Source organism: Momordica charantia (genome assembly GCF_013281855.1).
Source record: "Momordica charantia cultivar OHB3-1 chromosome 8 unlocalized genomic scaffold, Mcharantia_2.0 BLBB01000008.1, whole genome shotgun sequence".
Taxonomy (NCBI): domain Eukaryota; kingdom Viridiplantae; phylum Streptophyta; class Magnoliopsida; order Cucurbitales; family Cucurbitaceae; genus Momordica; species Momordica charantia.
Window position 1 is genome coordinate 1,948,221 of NW_028275166.1, and position 20,998 is coordinate 1,969,218.

Below are 20,998 nucleotides of genomic sequence, written 5' to 3' on the forward strand. Positions count from 1 at the left end.
GTACTTACCAGTTAGGCTCTTATCTTTTGTTAATCACCATTAAATTTTTCACTAGGTATGAGAGAGAAATGTAGATTTTTTTTTCAAAGGTTAAAAAACAGCAAGTACCTAATATTTATTATTAACGAGCATTGAAGATGAGTGACGACGGTAAACATCTAAAGTATTGCTCATTTTTTATTCGTATCCTAAGTTTTTTATTTTATTTTTTGTTAATTTTATAAATTGTTTTTCATAAATCTAACAAAAGACACCCTTTTTCTTCATTTACTTTATCAATAGATGATTAAGGAAATATTTAACAACATTAACCAAAATAACTTTAATTATACTTGGTTTAGATATAACTAAAGCATCACATTTTTTAAAGCTTAGCTAGAGAACATTATAAAGAAACAAGTATAAAAGTTCAAACATCACGCCTCATTTAACTTTTAAACTACGTTTTAACCCAATATAAAATCTAAAACTTAAATTTTAGAGACAATTTTAGCATAAAATAAACATGTATTTTTAATATAATAAAAATTTTGAAATTTTACAAAAGCAGTAGCATCACTTTGATTTTGAATCAAAATCACACTAAATGTGAGGTAAAATACACTAAAAGAAAGACAAGATTATGCCACATTTGGAAAAAAGAAATTATGACTTTTTTTTTTTTTGAGACAGAAAGTTATGACATTTTCTAAAATATATATTAAATTTATGTTTTCCACTAAATTTCTCTATTTGTAACAAAAAATTAAAAAAGATTTATTCACTCATTTTTAATTTTGATATTACGATTAAAGTTGGGTAATTGATATATATCTTCAATTAAAAGGTTGTGAGTTCGATCTCACATCCCTACATGTTATACTAAAAAAATATATATTATATATGGTCATTCATTTTTTTTACCGTGTTTTAGAATAAAAAGATTATTAATATCTTGTATAGTTTTTTTCTAATACAATAAATTGAGGATATTACGACTTGAACCTCCGATCTCAAAATAAAAAAATATGTATCACTTGTTGTATAGTTCTAACATCATGAAATCCAAAACTTAATAAGGAGGAAAAAATTGTAAGGTGGAATTTAAATGTCATGAACATGAAAAGGAAAAGGCCAATAAGAACTTCTCCTCTATGGACTTTGGTAATTTGACTTGAATGCCATTATGTCGACAAGAAAACCACAAATAATAATATTTTTCAAATAAAAAAAAAAAAGGCTTCGCCGGAGCCCCCGGCGTTCCGTCAACGTCTGCCGCGCGGCGCCGTGTCGGCGGCGGCGGCGGCATCCTTTTCCTTTTTGTTCTTTCTGAACGTGCGATTTTTTTTGGCATGCGAACAAAGTGGGAGATTGATTAAAAATAAGGAGAGGCGGTGAAGAAAAAGAAGTCACCCCTCCATTACTTTACTGCCACCGATCAAAACCCAAAGAAAAAAAATCATAATTTTTCTAAACCGAACATGGTGTTTTCTAATTTGTGTGAACATCTCACGTCAAATCAAAGACTGACAAAATTTATGGATGTATGGATTACTCTTCTAGTTATTTTGATGGTGGTTTTTGTTAACTTAAAAACGAGAAAAAATAGGAAGAATAAGAATAGGATTTCATTTAAGGAACTATTTATAATACTATAATTCTTAATCATGGAAATTTAATTCAAATAATATAATCTAATTACAATTCAAATAATATTATCAAACAGTTTTAAAATAGAACCGGTAAGTAAGTTATTGTTAACAGAAAAATGGGAGGCATGTAAGGTGCAGATTACAGCTTTACTTTCCCCTTTCACTTTCATTTGTTTATGCCATCTTCAACCTCTTCATCTATGAGGTTTGAATCGAAGTAGATAAACCAAAATAAAATAATACTTGATCAACAGATATTGAGTGTAAGATATGTGTGAATGTTAAATCAAACTTTAAAGTTAGGTAAAGAATAGGAGAAATTAATGAGGTTTCCGGACAAAAATGAGCCCAATTTTGTTTTTTTTAACCCAATTCGAACTCTAAAATATACTCTCAACATTGAAGAAAAGTAAAGAAGGATATGAATGCATCTTATTATTAACAACAGGAATGAATAATATCAAAAGTGAGTTACAAAATATTAACAGCCAACCCTTTCAAAAAGAATCAGCTCTCTAACATTTGCTAAGTACATTCTCTCTCAAGTTAAAGGCTCTTATTTACTCACCTCTGAACTCAGTATACATTTTCATAATAATCAAAATATGTTTACCTTTTTACCTCTCCCTTCTACAACTACCATTACTCATTACATTTCTACACTGTTTGCTAGGGTCAGAATGCAAATAAACGCCATCCTTACACTCCAAAGGCACGGTTTTCTCCCTGCCGTTCGATTCTGGCCTGCTCGAGAGATTGCTCAACCCATTGCTCTGATTGGGACGGCCCGATTGACACCCACTTGTCTTGGCACCAACTGGTGCACATCGGCTTGAATCAGCAGGATGGAAAAGCGGAGAGGACGAAGACGAGGATGGCAAAGAAGAGTCTACGTCAGAATGATTTTGCAGACCATTAAAACCACATCCAGAATCACTATAAATATAATCGGGTAAGTCATCAGTGCTCGTAGAGTCACTGCTGCTATTGGTGCTGCATGAACTTTCATCAGAAGTGCTACTGAGAAGCGAAGAACTGTCGCTCGTTAAGTCCTCTTCCAAAAGCTTCTGGAGCTGGTGGAATTTGCGATAAAACGAACTGATATTGGCAGAATCATTTGATGAACTGTTAACATGGAGGTTGTGGGACTCAGGATACGTGGAGTTGGGACTTGATTGAAATGAGGCACTCCTCCTACTGATCCAAGATGGAATGCGTCCATCCTTGGAATCAGTCATAATTTTACTTCTTATCAACCTTGGGGCCCTAGGTGAGCATCTGCAAGGGCTACCTATAGTCAAATAATGAAGAATTGAAACATGAATTGCCTAGATCAAATCATTTTAGCCCCAAAGTTTACCTTGCATAAAAGAGCATGTATGCCCCTCTTGTAAGTACATTTTCAAAATCCATAGCTGTTACCTACCCAACCATAGATAAATTAAAGTCACATCTCTGAGAAAGGTTAAACCATATGAGATAACATCGATATCAAATGTACAACAAGCAATCCAGAGGAGATAAAACTTTGCCTAAAAGTTGCTATATGGATCAACCACTGATTACTAAAACAGGAAGTTGAACAATCAATTTCACTCCTTGGGGAAGAAGAAAGAATTTAATTGTACGGGTGCAGACAAAGGCAGGTTATTCTCTTAAAACGGTCAAGAGTGAAGTAAAAAAAAATCCTGAGCTGAACGTAAAAAATGTGTAAACAAAGAAAAAAGTTGAATGATTAACAGAAGAAAACAACCCTTGATGATCTTCTTCACAATTGACAAAATATAGAGTAATGGAATTCGATAACATACCGTGCTGTCATCAATCTTGAACCACTTGTTTTGGTTATTCCTGATATAGCACACGTAGTGGCCGGAAAATGTAGCATTCATGACGTCCAAATGAACAATCACTCCATAAAGCCTGTATACAGGTGATTTATCACTCCTGCCACTCATATAGGGTGCCAGATCTAGGATTTCCGAGAAAATAACTGGCTTATTGAGCTTCCCAAATTTACCTGACTAAAATAGATAAACAAAAATAAAGAAATGAGAGAAAAAAAGCTAAGAAATTTCATCAAAATCTGCAAATAATAAAGAGTGATGGTCACCAATGAGTTGAAGAAAAACCTGGAATCGTTTTAATGCTATAGTCAGGATATTTGGAGCCTCCAATATTGACAGCCTTTTCTTGGCCTTTACATAAGATTTGCATCTGAATGAAATCAAGATCACCAATAAATATAATTGCAAGTAAAAATAGAAGGATAAAATAGGAACGAGCATTTATACATAGAAAAATTAAGTCGAGACAAAAAATAAAACAGATAGTAAATGGCAAGAGATGTTCCCAATGCACAAATAAACAAATCAACCCATTAACCTGCCACATTGGTATCTATTGTCCCCGTCCAGAATCTCAGTGCTTGTATATTGTTCAAGAGCCTCTTCAATTGTTTCAATATCCCCACTAATCTCAACAGTTAGATCTAAGATCCTTTCAATTCGTTCAGACTTGCTCTCACACCTTGTGCATTTGATCTGCAAGTAAAAAGCATCAAAATTGCAAGCATCAGTATTTGAATTTTTCACAACAACATCAACTTTTCACAGGCTTTTCAGATAGGATGAAAAAGTTCTAAAGAGTTATAGAACGGATTTTTCCTGGGTAACTGACATCCTGAATATCCTTAACTGATAAAAGGAAACATTGCACTACCTTTGATAGAAGGTAGCCTCCAAATGTGAGACCAATTAGAGTTGTTTCTTCCTCCACAGGGCCCGATCGACTTGCTTGAGCTTCCATAAAACAAATAGATTGCATCGAGTCAATAGCACACCTGTCAAACTAACTCATTAACCCCCTAATGTACAATTCTTTGAAAAGTAACATTGAACGTGTACAAAGTAACAAAATAAAGATTGGAGAGAGGCAATAAAAATAAAGAAAGATACCTCAAAAACTCGTGTGCATCCTCCTCTTTCCCATTAACAAGTTGACTTCCAATTTTTCTCAGTTGAGAAATTATTCTGAGAGGAGATAGTGGAGATTTGCCTTCACTTGCCTCGAGTATTAGACTTTCAAACTCACAGGTAAAACACCATCTCTCCTTTGCACCTGATATGCAAAAACAAGAACAAAAAGCCTTAGGTATATGAATTTAAAGCGATTGTTATAAAACTGAACATAAGACAAAGTGATAAAAAGTGGCATTCTGTATACATGCTTTAGAATGCAGTCCCTGAAGAAAATAGGCCGTCAAAGGAGGCGTGAATGTCAAACACTGGAGTACAACATTTGCATAGCAGCTGCATAAAGTAAATATAGGGGTTACTTGTATTGTCAGCATGAGATGACTGCACCACGGAAGAATAAAAAATAAAAAGACAAGACAAGACAAAAGACTTTCAAACAGTTATTTATAAATTTATGCGAAATTGCAGATAGATTTCAACATTCAGCTTTAAACAGCAGGAGCTAAGTTAGACACCTTATAGCTATGAACTCGGTAATGAACCAAAGTCAAGAATACACCTCATAATCATGAACTAACTTATTTTTTAGTACAACAAATTAGGGGTACGAGGGTTTTAACCTCCAACTTCAAATGGAGTGTACGTCAATTACACTGAACTATGTCTTGTTGGCAATTATGAAATAAATTTTATAACTAAAAAGGAGCATCCTAACTATAACAACCTGTTCCCGCAGTTTACAAGGCCAGATGGTCGGAGCTCCACTTTGTTCCAATTATATAGATTGACAAACAACTCATATGGAAAGCCTCCCTGTATAAAACATATTATTATTCAATTTGCCAACTGAACTGAATTACATTTAAACAAAAATAAACAAGTAAATGACCTTGTTACTGTATCTTCTAGCAATCTCGCTGCCATTAGCTGCATAACTGCGATCTGATTTAGATCTTCTAAGCTCATGGTGAACGAAATGTCTAAAGCCATAAACTGGATTGGAAGAAAAGTTCGCATCCAGCGAGGAAACACCAGCACCAACCTGTATGGTACCTTTTCTAGAATGAGATGGAGGAACTGACTCCCCTCCAATAATTGAAGGCAAATGAGCACCGGAATCATCCACAGATAAAGACCCAATACCACCACTACGCTTTGAAATATTTGAAGTATTACCAGGCTCAATGGAAACAGGGCATGACCTTTCCAACTCCAAGGGTACGGACATACTAGTATTTGAATCACCACGAACACTCCTCGATTCAGCTCTAGAAACAGGGAACAGATTGGTACAAGATGAAGAAGATAACGTGGAATTAACTACACGAAGATCTGACAACTCCTTAGCAGTGTTATCTTTATCTTGGGACCCGTCACAACTTGATGGGGAATTTCTAGCCTTTAAAGATTCAACATTGATATCTGATATCAAAGTAGACCCAGTGGTTCTATTTGACCCCAAAGTAGTACGAAGATTACCATCTGCTACATTTTCATGTACTTCAGCAACTTGTACATTGGATTGAGAAGTACCTCGAGACAAGCTGAATGAAAAGTGTAGAAAGGAATTTCTTTCTGAAATGTTTCTGTTGTTGGCACCATCGATACTAGATGGGATTGAGTCTTCATGGTCATTGCCTCTCGGCCCAATAGAATTTCCATTTTTTTCTTGGAAACCGGAAGAAGCACAGCAGATTTCATTAATTGAACCTTCACAACTCCCACCTATGCCTTTAACTTTGGAAGCACTTGAACGGGCGTCATCATCTGGATTAATCCTAATGTATGAAGGATGATTTTCTATTTTCAGTTTAGCAGATCTATCAACAGAGTTTACCAAGTGAGCAGAGCTGGGAGATAATGGCTGCTTGGGATCAACAATCGATACTCCAGATGTATCATAATGCTGGTCAAATGAAGCTTGAGCAGACAAATATCCATCAGATCGTGGGGTATCAGATTGGCTACTGCTCTCACTTACAGGGGCATCAGCAGAGGATTCACTGCTTAATGTGGAAGTGTGAGATTTATAAAATGTGGTGTCACGCAACTCTAAAGGTGAATTCTCCTTCCCATCGGCATGCAACTCCATGCTAACATCCTTCCCACTTGGAGGACTACCACCAGAGAAACCATAGTTGGGTGATGCAAGTCCATCGTTTAAGGTCTTATCTGGTTCTACATGTTGCCCACTGTCAGTATCAAAATTTTCTTCATAACTTCCACAGTGGTGTTGGTCTGCTAACTTGTGCTCAGAATCATTTTCCTCCTCTGAAGTCCAATCAGAAGTTTTGGGTGGGTGGCATTCTTCTTTGTGTCCTTGTCGCCAGTGAATAATTTGACATTTACCAGAACTGAAGGTCAAAATGGCAATACAAAAGGAATCAGTGACGGAAGTATCAGCATGGATGGAATTATCTTCTATCAAACATGATGGTGTAACCATTTAGCAGAATACTAGCCCACTATTTTTTTCAAAAATTAAAATATAAAATGTTCAGATTGAATCATGTGTACACGTTACAACTTACAAGCCTGCAATGCGAGTGAGGAATAAGAATTTCCCAGACTAGAGATACTATATCCAAAAAGTACATGCATACACCATCTGAGAGCTCTGATTTGGATAGTCTTACCCTAAAAAAGACTAGGACTTCAGCATGACGTTTAATGCACAATAATATGAAGGAAACGAATCTTCCATAGAGGAGCAAGAAGAATTATCTTTTCAATCTCTTTAATGAGAGTATGTGTATTGTCTCCTCTGACCAATAGCCAATTTTTAATTAGAGGAGCTGCTCCAAAAACCCATCAACATATGGTTAGGTTTGGTTATGTATCATCAGTTATCTTCGTTCCACATGTCTCCAAAAATACTTCAGTACAAGAACCCCTGTGCACAGTCAAATTAAAATGGATTTGGGTTTTCTCATGCATCTCCAACCCGGTAGCTAACACCTAGATGGGGTTCCATAAAACGATTGAGTTACTTGGATTTTTGCACTTCTTCAAAATCTACTGGCAGTTGGCAACTTTCTACTGTTATATTCTTCAAAATATTTAGAAGCACTAGCCGAAATTATTTTTGTTGTCTTGAAGAACGATAAATCTCTGCTTCTTTGTAATTGTTAAACAGATTATGGCCTGATTATGCCATAAACTACGCAGTGGACTCCAATTCTTAGTCCCATGAGTTAAAAAGGTGTTAACATGTTATGCAGTTAAGACGGTCTTTACTTGAAGGGAAGGAATGGGATAACCGAGTAAGCCGTCGGTAGTTTTCCAAGCAAAAATGTAACAGATAATCATTATAACGATCAAAAAGACAACTCCACCCATTCCTGTTTAAATCTTTCGTAGCTGGTTCACAGGTTTCCTAGAGAATCCCAAATTAAGGAAAAAGGGAAAAATAGAAAAAGAATACCCCAACGATAGAACAACAGTTGTAGACACTCAAACGATGGAACATTGCACACTATATACACAAGATGGAACATCAAATCAACAATTTAAAATATCGCTCATGAGAGTATAAGATCAGTATACCAGTATCGAACTGCTTTACACCGAGCGCAACGGGTCGTGGTGGGACTGAAACAAACGGCGCAGTGATGATTCAGAGGAATCGGCGCAGCAGTATACACAAACGAAGCCTCAATTTCGACCCTAGCAGCTTCCTCCGACGCGAAGACCAAGAGGCGTTTGATCTCTTCCTTCCTGGCCATACCAAGCCGCCATTTGTGTCGAAGGAGGAGAGCAATAATGGGGAAAACCAGGCACGCCGCTAGGACCAGGCTCTGAAACCCTAGATCCCCAGCGACAAGCATTTATCCTCTCGCACCAAAATGCAGCCACCAGAAGCGCCAGAACTCAAGCTTCTAATCTTGCTACCACACATAGATTCCTCGATTAGGTTGCAGATGAGGCCTAGGGTATCAATGGTGGCGCCGAATCCGATTGTGGAGAGAAAGCAACAAGTCAAAGGACCTGGTGATTTGGTCATGCAAACAGACCAGAACAGAGGCCCAGTAACAAGAAATTACCAAAAAGAAATCGCAGAAAAGCGGAGAAAATATGCAAGAAGTTGAGGAGAAAAAGGAAGAATGTCGCGTAGTTGGGCAAAATTAAAGGTGGAGTGAGCTTGTGAAGCAGCTCGAGCTCGTGGATTGGACAGAAAATTAATACTTGTTTACAGAGTTCAGATCAACACCTTTTTTTTGGCTCGTTTTCTTGGGGAAAGAGAAAGGTCAGAAACCAGAGAGAGAGAGAGGAAGAACAACCAATGAAGGAGAGAAAATACGAATTAACTAATAAATTTACGGAAAATGGAATTTTATAATATTCGAGTTTCTCGATTACGTTTTGGGAAAAAGTAAATTAAAACAATAAATATGGGGGAATAAGTAATAAGTGTAATTTTCAATTATATTTTTGTAAAGTAGGGAGAATTGTGAAATAAGAAAATTGGCGGTCGGGGGTAAGGTATTTGTATTTTTCTCCGGTTTGGTGGCATTGGAAAGCGTGAATTCTTTGCCACCGAATATGCGGGTGGGCCCCACCTCAAAAGCGGTTCAGTGTTCTTTCCCATCCGGTTCAGTTAGCTACCCTTGATTTTGACCGGTTACCTTCTAAATCCTTTTTTACTTCCCTATAAAATATCAAATTTAAACTCAACTTCACAAGTTATATCTATTTTTATCTTCGACTCTCAAAATGTTGCAATATTCATTCTTTATTTTAAAAATTATTGCAATTTCATCCTGCTATAAGTTTACCCTTTAAAATTTGATAAAAGATATTTTCATACGTGTCAGATGAATAGTGGATAGGATTAAGACAAATAATAATAAAATATTTTTTTCCAATTGGTAAGCTTTTGCAGATGTATTTAATTCTTGATTTTGTACATGGTTGAATTTAATTTTGTGCCAAGTATGATTTTCATCAAATTAATGAGTTTTTTTAATATTTTTAGATGAATTAGCAAAATTTGGTTAGTGGGAACATTTTTTACACGTGTCCAAATTTAGAGTTAAATTGGATGGGATTGCAATTTTATAGTGGAAAATTATAAAAATCATTGAGTTTAAGATTATGAGAAAATGTTTTTTTATAGATTTTTAATATAGTGATTAAATAACTAATTTCAAGAATATTGTTTTTTTCACCCCTACACTTTTAATGTGAATCTATTTTAGTTCAAGTGTTTTTCGTAAGATTCAATTTTATTTTGTAACTAAATAAACATAACATACGATCATTTAGGTTTAATTGAATTGATATAATAAGATTTATTTAACTTATAACATGTTTAGAATTATCGTTGACTAAAAAAAATAATGTTTAAAAAACTTATTTAAATTCGAAGATCTAAATCTTAACTCTATGACTTTTTTTTTCTTTTTTCTGGAGGAAAATGCATCATTGTAATGCTATATTCTAAAAAAGGACTTGGATTTTAAATTCTAATTTTAGTTTTATTTTTTGTTGAAATTTATTATGCTCTAAATGAGGTGATAAATGTATTTGAATTTGTAGGCTCCATCTCCAAATAAATCGTTTTCATGAATTAAAATCCCTCTTAAATATGGTAGAGTATGTCATTTTCTTAATTTTAATGGGACATTTTCCTTTAATATATGAAGCAAATTTGAGGAAAAAGCTCGATCACCGGTGGGTGTGGATCAATTTTAATATTAGATGGTGAAATTTAAATTAATAATCCAATTAACAACTTCTTCAAAATTAATTTAATTGAAGTATAGCTATGATTTAATTGGGGAGTAAACAACAACGCAAGGGTTCGAATACGGGACCTCCCGCTTTAATACCATAAAGATGAATAAACCACCACTAAATCTAAAAGATTAAGTTAATGGATTTAGTAAATTTAATTCATATATTAAATATCTAATATTACAAATTAGGACTAATATTTTAAATGTCTTTGTATCAATTTCATGTAAATATCGATGTGGATGGATATTTCTAAAAATATTATAAAAATAAAAATTTGTGAAAAAATATTTAAATTAATAAACAAGCATTTCGTTGTCTCTAAATGAGTTAAAAATAGATTGATGTTAATATTACGTTTCTATTAGTGATGTTTTGTTGATATTTTTATATTTCGATATATGTCAACAAATATGCAATAATTTTTTTTTAAATGTTCAATACACGAACTATCTCCCAACAAAAAAAAAATCAGAGTTGGAATATCAGAAACAAGGTATACAAAACAAATATTTGATTCAATAAATCCGAAAAAAAAAAAAAGAAAAACAGAATCAGAATTAATTATGAAAATTCAAAATCACGTCGGATACCATTATAGTTGACAGTTAAGATACGACATTTTGGGATGTCGTAAACTCGTAATAAATAAGTGGCATGAGAAAATATAATTTAATAAGGAGTAGCCATTCCTAGGTACGGAAAGGCCAACCCCAAGCCTAAAAGGTAAACACAGGGACCATTTTCCATTTCTAGCCCTTGATGCCGCTCAGAAGTTATTCTTGTCCTAAGCTTATTATTAATATCAATATTTCCAGTAATTATTATTATTATTTAAATAATTATAATTACTATATTGTACAAAAGTAGATGGGATCTTGGTTTTTTAATTCCGAGGCCTCAAATGTCTTTACAACATGACTTGGACATGAGTCATTCCATCTAATTTAATTTTAATTTTAATTTTAATTGACCGCCCTATGCCCTCTTCAATGCATTATGTTGTCTGTCCCTGTTTTGAGCTTGAATTTTAAGTTTCAATATTAGCTATTTTGGAACTGAGTTTTTTTTTTCTTTCTTTAGTTTATAATACTATTTTGGTGTTAATTGTATTTTGGCTCTTATACTTTTAAAATATTTATTTTTATCTATTTACCTTCAATTCTCGTTTGTTTCAATCCAAATATTTTTAAAATGTTCGTTTTGATATCTGTATTTAAAAAAAATGATTATTTTAGTCTCTTAATTTTATTTTATATCACAATTTCAACACAACACTAAATTCAATATATTTCTTAAAGTGTAACCATTACTTTAGTTTCGTTATGTGTATAATTTGTGTTAAATTTATGCAAATGAGAACTAAAATTGTCACGTTTAAAAAGTACATTGACCAAATCGAACATTTTCAAAGTACGTCGAGTAAAGTGAAGTAAAGTGGTAAGTAAGATAATCAAATTGAACATTTTAAAAATATAGGAATTAAAATGAATCAAAGTGCGTAATGACCTTCTTTTTGTTTTATTTTTGTTCATGCTTGTGTCACGCTCACGTGCCTCCACGTGCTATATGCTGCGTGTTACGATTGATGTCTAGGCCCCTTGTTAAACGCATGCACGCGCTAATTAATTAAATTAATGGCCGCTAAGTTGTATGTCAATTGTTTTAAAATGATATGGCTTTAATTATAAAGTAATTATTTATGTCATTATATATGCTGGAATAAAAAACAATGAATTTTGAATATAAAATGTTTTGAAATAATAACATTAATGAAACATTTAGAGTCAACATAAGTACACCACTTAAGATATCTATTTTCGATCAAGAGATTGTAAGTTTTAATTTTCATGTATGCCAAATGAAAATTGTGCATTATTGGTTTTTCTCTACTTCTACCCCCATATTTTTCTAAGTAGAACATGTGGTGTGAAAATTCAAACTCACAACCTTCTAATCAATTATAGTCTTGACTCGTCAGTTATGTTTAAGTTGGTAAAAAAAGGGGAAAAAAAAGCAAACAGATATTTTATTTATTTATTATTGAGTTAAATGACTGTGGAATTGAGAATCAAAATTGGAAATTTAAAAAATCGCGATTTACATCTTATTGAATTTGACAATAAATTTTTTTACTTACACATTAGGTTGTTTATTAAAATTACTCCAGGCCAACTACTTTTTTCCCGAGCTGTGGCCATTTTATCTTTATATTTAGGTTAAAAATATTTTGTTGGCTATAATTTAATTGAAATAACAATTTAGTCCAAGTAGCTTAGTTTGTAATGATTTAGTTGTTTGTACCATCAAATTAGTAATAATTTAGTTTCTTTAGTTTAAAGTATATAACAATTTAGTTTTTTAGTTTATAAACACATTTGATCGCTCGTTATTTTATCAATTTATACATCTACATTAAATATTAACAACATTTTTCACCATAGATATTATATTGTTATAAATTTTAAATTACAAAAACTAAATTATTACCTACTAAAATTTAGGGATTAAATTACTATAAATTAAAAAATATAGATACTAAATTATTACAAACTAGATTTTATGGATTAAATCCGGGCTGGTAAGGTATAAAAATGATTTTTACCATTATATTTATAATAAGTATCGAAAATTAGAGTTAAAAAAAAGTATCGAAAATTAGAGATAGAGCCTCATGGGCCGTGTGGGAGGGGACAAGCCCATTGTCGTATTGGGCCGAGATCCAACAATGAGTTGCGTAGTCCAGCCGTCCAGGTGCTTACCGTGAACGGCTCTTGGCGCGCTTAATGGCCGTCACGTTGCAATCCAGAACCTTCCCGCGCCTGTAACTGAGAGTCAGCGACAGAGGCCGAGACTCGAGAATCACCGCCAAAAAGTCATCTGATACTTCCGTTAATCGGAATCGATCGAATCATGTCTGAGAATCTCCGGTGCGTGATCGTGGCCGTCGACGGCAGCGAGGAGAGCATGGGCGCTTTACGGTGGGCGCTTGAAAATCTAAAGCTCCGGTCAGCGGCGCCTGATTCCACTGACGGCACTTTTGTAGCGCTACATGTTCAATCTCCTCCTTCAATCGCCGCCGGTCTCAGTCCTGGTCCAATCCCCTTTGGCGGCCCTAGTTGAGTCGAGTCCTGTACTAATTTTCTCACGCTCATTTCTGAGCTGTTATCGAGAGTTCTCTGAATTTAATGTTTTAATTGGATGTAGGCGATCTGGAGGTTCCTGCTTTCGCGGCAGCAATCGAGTCGCACCAGAGGCGGATTACAGCTGCGATTTTCGACCATGCTTCACGGATTTGCTCCGAGTACAAGGTTAGCTCTATTGTTCAGAAGCTCTCGCAGCAATTCGTTTTCCTTGTCAGTGTGTGGTGGAGTATGTTATACCATAAATTAAACAGTAAAGAAGAGCAATCTCAGTGAACTTCAAGTCATTTTTTAGTTTTTGTCATTTCTTTTATTCTCTTCTCCTGAAACAGACGAAATGATTTTGGTAATGAATATCTAATAACTAGCTCCAACAATGTGTATATGTGGTGTATTCTTGCTCGTGTTTATAGTTTTCTCAATATTTCCGGGGCATCAATTTCAATTCCACGTATCGTTTTATCCTGTTTGAACTGAAGGTTGAAGCGAATTTCATTATGTGATTTTCAGGTGAATGTGGAAACTAAAGTAGTGATCGGAGATCCAAAGGAAAAGATCTGTGAAGTGGCAGAGAATTTGCATGCTGATTTGCTAGTTATGGGATCCCGTGCTTTTGGTCCCATCAAAAGGTATGGTTATATGATAGATTTCCGTAATTAGTCTTTGTAATGGTCAATCTATACTTTTCTGCAAGCCACACTGTAATCAGCTAGTAGTTGTTGCTTGTTGGTGTGAATCTTTACAGCATTGTTTGATTTTGTGATGCATGTGGCAACCAATGAGAAAATAGGCTCAGTTACTTCAGTCTGTACTGTATTACTTTCAAGTGTTCTGTTGACGTAGTTACAGATTCTAATTGCATTGTTTTACTTTGAGAAAAAACATCTCGCTGCATCCAAGAATTTGTCGAATCATTTGCTTGCATATCCCAAGTATTCCAGTCTGGCCTCCGAATTAAGAGTTAAGCTAACAATATCAATGGCCATATGTTTGTTTCATGTTTTATTATAGTTTGTTATTGTATGCTAGATCTCCATCATTAATGTAATTCCACATATTTTTTTGGAAAATAACATCTGAAGTGAAGGGTTATTGACACGCCTTTGTGATCATACCGCTTTGTACAGGATGTTCTTGGGAAGTGTAAGCAACTATTGTACCAACCATGTTGAATGCCCAGTCATCATAGTCAAGGACAAGAAAAGGGGCAGTGCGTCATGAGCTAAATAGGTACACTCAATACTTCGTCAGAGGACTCTTTCATGTGTTAGCCTCAGATTTCTTTGTCATCGATTTTCTCTTATTCCTTTACTGCTTTTATGACATTGTTTTTGAGTAAATTGTAGATATCTCCTGGCACTTTAATGTTGATTGAGATTGCTTTTATTAATTAAGAATATAAATCCATTCCCCTTGGTTAAATGCCTTATGATTTCAGGATACACATTTTAGGTTCTGCATACATTTCCAATTTGATTATTCATACTGGCTAATTGTTAAGTTTTCTCCCATCATCATTTCTGGGTTTTTTTTCTGCAAGTGTCAGTTGGTTAATACTTAAAAAAAATTTGCTTACTTCTTACTGCCATTGAAGAGACATTCTTGATATGTCGATCATATATTAATTTAACAGGTGCATAATGTTCATAGGGCTCTTATGGTATTAGAAAAATCCATGCAAAGAAAGATTTTTTTTATTGGTTTTCCGTATCTTGTCATATAGTTTTTAGATTATTGTTCCTCCCGGCTACTGAATTTTCACATATTAGTGAATGTTGATTGACTTTTATTCTCAAATCTTACCTTGAACATGAAACCAAGTAAATGTTCATCTATTTTACAAGCATCACGATTTAGTTTATCCATTTCAAAATTTCTTTGAACTGAATATTATATGAAGAGATAATCAATAGTTCTGAGTAAAACAGATAAGATATGAACATATGTGTGATGTATTTTCGTTCAACTGTTTCTTTCTATCCTTTTTTCTCGACATGTCGGCAGCTATACGCCTTTAACTCCCCCCAGCCCCCGTTGAACATTCGTTGCGCTGCAGCTGCTCAACTTTGATTCTAGTTTCCAAAATTGCTAATATGACCGATCATTATACGTTTCACCTAGATTGCAGGTTTTTTCCTTTTGTCGCGTGCCTGATACCAGTTCTTTCAGTGCTTGCTAATATGTCGTATTCATCCATTGGACTACTTTCTGCTTCCCTTGTATGTGCATTGGCGTTGCAGTTTCCTGTACGTGCCATATTGCGCTGCTGCTGCCACATCAAATCTTGTTGACAACCATTCTAAAACAGTAAGTTTCTGTATTTCATAGGCTTTGCTACATCCTCTGTTGTCCCTTTGTTTACATTCAAATCCTATGTCCAGCTGACCATCTTCCATGGCTTCTGAAAATCGTGTCCTGTCTTTTGGCAACTTATACTGTACTGAGTAACTTTTTGAGTTATTCTTTCTGTTTTGTCCGTGTGTCAAAAAGCTGTATCGAATCTTTTTATTACAGATATTTGATGTGAAATTCTTGTGCCTCAACTCTTGGAACATTACCTTTTTTTTTTCCTACCGTCGTCTGAAGGACTGTGATGTCTTTTAATGTGAGACACGTGACTCCTGTGTGGCATGTGACTATTTTTCCCCCCTCTAAATTATATGATTGTAAGAAATAAGAAGTTCTCGATTAAGATATACTCTTTGCCTGCAGGACCTTGGTTCTCATACTTTTATTATAGTTATTTGGTTTTTGTACTTCCTTTTTTTTTATTTTTTGTTTTCTAAAATTAAGTTTCTTAGTTAAATGTGAAATCTCACTAATAATTAAAATGCGTGCTTTAAGGATTATGAACATACTATAGAAATTATAAGAAACCAAACATAATTTTTTAAATCATCCATGCGACGAAATAAGTTTAAAGAATTATAAAGAGGAACGTATAAAGTGCAGAGTAAAAAATTTGTTTTAACCAAAGTTCTGAGCTGATGAATAGAATGCTCCATCCAATTATGATAGAATGGAATGAAAGGGACAAAGAGATGGGATGAAGAAAGAAGCCAATAATTGGTATTTAATGAGAAGGCTTCGAACTTTGCACCAAAAAATAAAAAAATAAAATAAAATAAATTGTAAACAAAGAAACTCCCGTGATCGTTCGCGAATCACGAGTCAATAATTGTGGTCGTCAACTTCTCTGTCTTTGCGGCTGTCTTCTTTCTATCGCTCCCCCGTGCTTGCCCTTGGAATTTGCAATCTTCTTTGATTATTCACAAATTCAGATTACTACTTTTTTTTTTTTAAGATAAATTTAGATTTAGATATAAATTTCATTTTCATTTTTCTATTTTGGTTCATGAAAGGTCTCTCAAATCTCTAACTTGATATTTTAGTCATTGAATTCTTGAGAAAAAAAAAACAACTATTTTGGCTCTTAATCTGTGTTGTCTCTAAACTTTTAGGTTTGTTTTATTTGTGCAAAATTAGTTACCGTGTATTGTAAATTTGTTCAACATAAAAATAATTTGCAAATACAACATTTTTTTTCTTAATTTTTCGTACACAGTTCATTTTTATTCATTTTTACAGTATATTGTGCAGAGTTGAGATACGTTGATGAGTCTTTTCAACTTTTCAAACGTCTTTTTTATACAAATTGTGGCATATTTAAAAATTTTGAATCTTGTGCTAGACTAGAGTAGCTATTATTTTATGCAACCACCCATTTTAAGAAAGTAAGAAAGAACTTCTAACACATATATGTTTTAACCCCTGAGTTATGCTCATTAGTTTAAGGATTTAATCCAAACAAAAATTTTGAGATGCAAATCAAAATAAGTAATAGGAATGGGAACAAAAATCCAATTGGGTGGGATGATGTTTCAGTAATTTTGGCAATATAATTGAATTGCTACCTCACAAGTGGCAATGCGCTGAAGTCCAAAAAAAAAAAAGTGGCAATGCGCTCCATGGTTTTGTTTTGTTTTTTTTTCACTTAAAATTTTTTTTTTCTGTAGTTTTATGCAAACAGCTGGTTTTATGGTGGGCCTGGCCCAATAACAAATCAGTTCGGAGGCCCGTGACCGACCAGGTCCCGCGCCAGGGTACGGACAAAAATATCCCCACTGTCCTCCTTGACTTTCCTCTCAATGGTTCACGAGATCATATTCCTCACAGTGGCAATTCGTAGTTTTGTGTTCGTCCGAGGGTATTTCCGTCTGTTTAATTAGACCGTCAGATAAAACTCATCTTGTCTTTGGATTCCCACATGAAAACGGTACTAAATCCTTATTATTTGTTTTGTTTTGATCGTGCCACACTTTTTCCCTCACTTTTTACATCTAAATTATTCCATGGTGCGACACATTTTATAAATATCTCATACTTTACCATGAATAATATCTAAATGTTTATCCATCTATAATTTTTTCTTTTAAAACATAAAAAATTGTCAACTTTTGAGTGGAGGCTAATATAAAGATAACAAGTCATCGCTACGAAATTTTCCATCTTTATTTAAAAAAAAAATGGTTGATGAAATGATAATTTTAAAACAAATTTAAAGTTTAAAGATAAAATGAAACTTTAGAAAAATTGATGAATATGCCATTGAAACTTTAAATACAATTAGGGGGTATAATTGTATTAGTTGTATTGTTAAATACATAATTACAAACTATTTCATAATCTCTCCCAATGTATATGCAATAGTCTAATCTAATTAATTGCAACTCTCTAAATGGTACCAACACACAATTCTATTAAAAAGTTTCTCCTTTTCTAACTCTATTATCTCCAATAATTTAAACTAATTAGTTGTTTCGTAATTAATATTACCTTTATCAAATATCATTATTTTGAAAAAGAAAAAAGGGTTTTATCCATGTCACGTGCATGCATTAACCATTTACGTGCGAGTAAATAATTACAAGCCCATTTCGGTAATTTCCTGCCGCAATTTTCGTATAAATCTTCCACTTCCCCATGCAGAACTCCGGTAACCGGTAAGACCAATCAGCCTCTTCCTTTTTTTTTCAACTCCGGCGACCGAGTCGAGACCGAGTCATGGATCTCAAAATTTATTTCCTCTTTGTCCTCGCGATTCTAATTCTGGGTTTGAAATCCAACGCTTCCGATCCCTGCCCCTCAAAAGCCGACGGCTCCGATGATATCTCCGTCATCCCCATCTACGGCAAATGCTCGCCGTTCACGGCGCCGAAAACCGAGTCGTGGGTGAACACGGTGATGAACATGGCGGCGAAAGACGCGGGCCGAGTGAAGTACCTGTGGAGCCTCGGCGCCCAGAAGAGCGTCGCGGCGCCGATCGCCTCAGGGCAGCAGGTGCTGAATATTGGGAATTACGTGGTCCGAGTTCAACTCGGGACTCCGGGTCAAGTAATGTACATGGTTCTTGACACCAGCAACGACGCCGCATGGGTGCCGTGCTCCGGCTGCGCCGGCTGCTCCGCCGTCACTTTTTCCTCAAAAACTTCCTCCTCGTTTGCCACTTTGGATTGCTCCAAGCCAGAATGCAGCCAGGTTTCTTAAATCATCACATTTTCTCGAAGAATTGCATTTTAATTTGGTCTTGAATTTATATTTTTGTAACATTAAACAAAACTAAATGATTACCTAGGTAAGTAATTTCGTTTAACAAATTAACGTACTAATTTTAAAAAGGAAAATACCTCACTCCTTAATTAGGGGTGAATGAATTTGGTGAGAAATGCAAAAATAAATATTTTTTTAAATAGAATGAATTGTCAAAAATTTTCAACAGTAGTAAAAACAATATTTGGTTAGCCAAATGTTATTCTTTTGAAGATGTATAATCTCCTGTTACACAGACATCTACTAAAATCATTATAGACTAAATGGTATTGAGTGAATAAATATTAAATGACAAGATGATAATAACGACAAAATATAGTTATTTGGCCTTTTTTTTTTGAATTTAGGGAAAAAATTAAACGTTTTAATAGTTGAATAACTCAGAACATTTTGCTCTTTTTTTTTTGGCTAAAAGATGACGTTGCATAATGTTAAATCTACAAATTTAAAGAGAAATTTAAGTTTACACAGTGTAAATTCAAAATTTATTTTAAGAAATGTCAGTTTTTCATTATTTTCAAATATAATATAAATGTCTCCTTTTTGGTACATTTTACATTACACTTGAATAGGTTGTATCATGCTATTTTCTTTTAACTTGAAAAGGCCTTAAAATCATTTTACACCAAAAGAGATGCATAATAATATTCAATTTTCTTCTAATGAAAGATAGCTATATAGATCAATTAATTTCATTTTAGCCTTGAAACGTTTTCCCCCAACTTCCTCCAGAAAAATGTTTCAAATTTAAAAATACCCTTTCTTGCAAATAGATCAGATTTCAATTTACATTATGAGAAATTTATTTATATTTAAAATTCACATTCTTAACAGGTCAGGGGTCTCTCTTGTCCGACCACCGGCTCCGCCGAGTGCCTTTTCAACCAAACTTACGGCGGCGACTCCTCTTTTTCCGCCACCCTCGTTCAAGACTCTCTCCATTTAGGCGGCGACGTAATCCCAAATTTCTCCTTCGGCTGCCTCAGCTCCGCCTCCGGCAGCTCCATTCCGCCGCAAGGCCTAATGGGCCTCGGCCGCGGGCCCCTCTCTCTAATCTCCCAATCCGGTTCACTCTACTCCGGTCTATTCTCCTACTGCCTTCCCAGTTTCAAATCCTACTACTTCTCCGGTTCACTCAAACTCGGCCCGGTCGGCCAGCCAAAGGCAATCCGAACCACCCCGCTTCTGAAGAACCCCCACCGGCCATCGCTGTACTACGTCAACCTGACAGGAATCAGCGTCGGCCGGGTCCTCGTCCCGGTTCAGCCCGAGCATCTCGCATTCGACCCGAACACTGGAGCTGGAACCATAATCGACTCGGGAACCGTAATAACCCGGTTCGTCTCACCGGTCTACGCGGCGGTTCGGGACGAGTTTAGGAAGCAAGTGGGTGGTTCGTTCTCGCCGCTGGGAGCGTTCGACACGTGTTTCGGGACGAGTAACGAAGTTTCGGCGCCGAGTATTACGTTCCATTTCAGCGGCTTGGATTTGAAACTGCCGATGGAGAATAGTTTGATTCACAGCAGCGCCGGGGCGCTGGCTTGCCTGGCCATGGCGGCGGCGCCGAATAATGTGAACTCGGTGCTGAATGTGATTGCCAACTTGCAGCAGCAGAATCATCGGATTTTGTTCGATGTTGCGAATTCTAAATTGGGGATTGCTCGTGAGCTCTGTAATTAAACTGAATCCATAGCCGACGTGTCGTTTCGGGATTATGAATTAATAATTTGGGAAGTGTATGAATATTATTAGGATTGATTTGTGAGTTTTGCTTTTTAGGGGATGGATTCCGCTCTTGGATCCAATTATGTTTGTGTATGGTTAATGCATTTCTGAAGATAATGGTAATAGCATCGTTTTAATGGGCTTGGCCCATTGCATTTTGGGCCTAAGGCCTACA

At 35.1% G+C, this 20,998-nt stretch overlaps 3 protein-coding genes across 4 annotated transcripts; 2 read left to right on the forward strand and 1 right to left on the reverse strand.

The window, feature by feature from the left end:
• Window positions 1–2,041: 2,041 nt before the first annotated feature.
• Window positions 2,042–8,914, reverse strand: UBP16 (ubiquitin-specific protease 16). The gene is made up of 11 exons (XM_022275869.2): window positions 8,156–8,914; window positions 5,499–6,963; window positions 5,334–5,422; window positions 4,857–4,942; window positions 4,589–4,751; window positions 4,353–4,473; window positions 4,017–4,174; window positions 3,764–3,848; window positions 3,443–3,655; window positions 2,992–3,053; window positions 2,042–2,909 (listed from the first exon to the last, which is right to left on the reverse strand). The coding sequence occupies exons 1-11, from the start codon at window positions 8,434–8,436 to the stop codon at window positions 2,249–2,251; spliced, it is 3,384 nt and encodes a 1,127-aa protein (XP_022131561.2). The 5' UTR covers window positions 8,437–8,914; the 3' UTR covers window positions 2,042–2,248.
• A 4,216-nt stretch (window positions 8,915–13,130) lies between these two features.
• LOC111005122 (Adenine nucleotide alpha hydrolases-like superfamily protein) lies at window positions 13,131–16,031 on the forward strand. 2 transcript variants are annotated; one of them, XM_022276515.2, is made up of 5 exons: window positions 13,131–13,463; window positions 13,553–13,656; window positions 13,999–14,117; window positions 14,616–14,718; window positions 15,617–16,031. In XM_022276515.2, exons 1-4 carry the CDS (start codon window positions 13,259–13,261, stop codon window positions 14,707–14,709), a joined length of 522 nt encoding a protein of 173 aa, XP_022132207.1. In that variant the 5' UTR covers window positions 13,131–13,258; the 3' UTR covers window positions 14,710–14,718; window positions 15,617–16,031. The 2 variants fall into 2 exon arrangements, with proteins under 2 accessions (XP_022132207.1, XP_022132206.1); XM_022276514.2 differs by having other exon boundaries at window positions 13,132–13,463; window positions 15,610–16,031.
• A 2,438-nt stretch (window positions 16,032–18,469) lies between these two features.
• On the forward strand, window positions 18,470–20,978 carry LOC111005199 (Eukaryotic aspartyl protease family protein). The gene is made up of 2 exons (XM_022276625.2): window positions 18,470–19,026; window positions 19,933–20,978. The coding sequence occupies exons 1-2, from the start codon at window positions 18,553–18,555 to the stop codon at window positions 20,776–20,778; spliced, it is 1,320 nt and encodes a 439-aa protein (XP_022132317.1). The 5' UTR covers window positions 18,470–18,552; the 3' UTR covers window positions 20,779–20,978.
• Window positions 20,979–20,998: the final 20 nt, after the last annotated feature.

Excerpts from the sequence above, each read along its gene's own strand:
- LOC111005122 (XM_022276515.2), top strand. The coding sequence starts at position 13,259 with ATGTCTGAGAATCTCCGGTGCGTGATCGTGGCCGTCGACGGCAGCGAG. Across the intron at positions 13,657-13,998 it reads GGATTTGCTCCGAGTACAAG|GTGAATGTGGAAACTAAAGT; the intron begins GTTAGCTCTATT and ends TGTGATTTTCAG. Across the intron at positions 14,118-14,615 it reads GCTTTTGGTCCCATCAAAAG|GATGTTCTTGGGAAGTGTAA; the intron begins GTATGGTTATAT and ends CGCTTTGTACAG.
- UBP16 (XM_022275869.2), bottom strand. The coding sequence starts at position 8,436 with ATGCTTGTCGCTGGGGATCTAGGGTTTCAGAGCCTGGTCCTAGCGGCG. Across the intron at positions 6,964-8,155 it reads TGTAAAGCAGTTCGATACTG|TTCTGGTAAATGTCAAATTA; the intron begins GTATACTGATCT and ends TTTGACCTTCAG. Across the intron at positions 4,943-5,333 it reads CTTGTAAACTGCGGGAACAG|CTGCTATGCAAATGTTGTAC; the intron begins GTTGTTATAGTT and ends TACTTTATGCAG.
- LOC111005199 (XM_022276625.2), top strand. The coding sequence starts at position 18,553 with ATGGATCTCAAAATTTATTTCCTCTTTGTCCTCGCGATTCTAATTCTG. Across the intron at positions 19,027-19,932 it reads CCAAGCCAGAATGCAGCCAG|GTCAGGGGTCTCTCTTGTCC; the intron begins GTTTCTTAAATC and ends CATTCTTAACAG.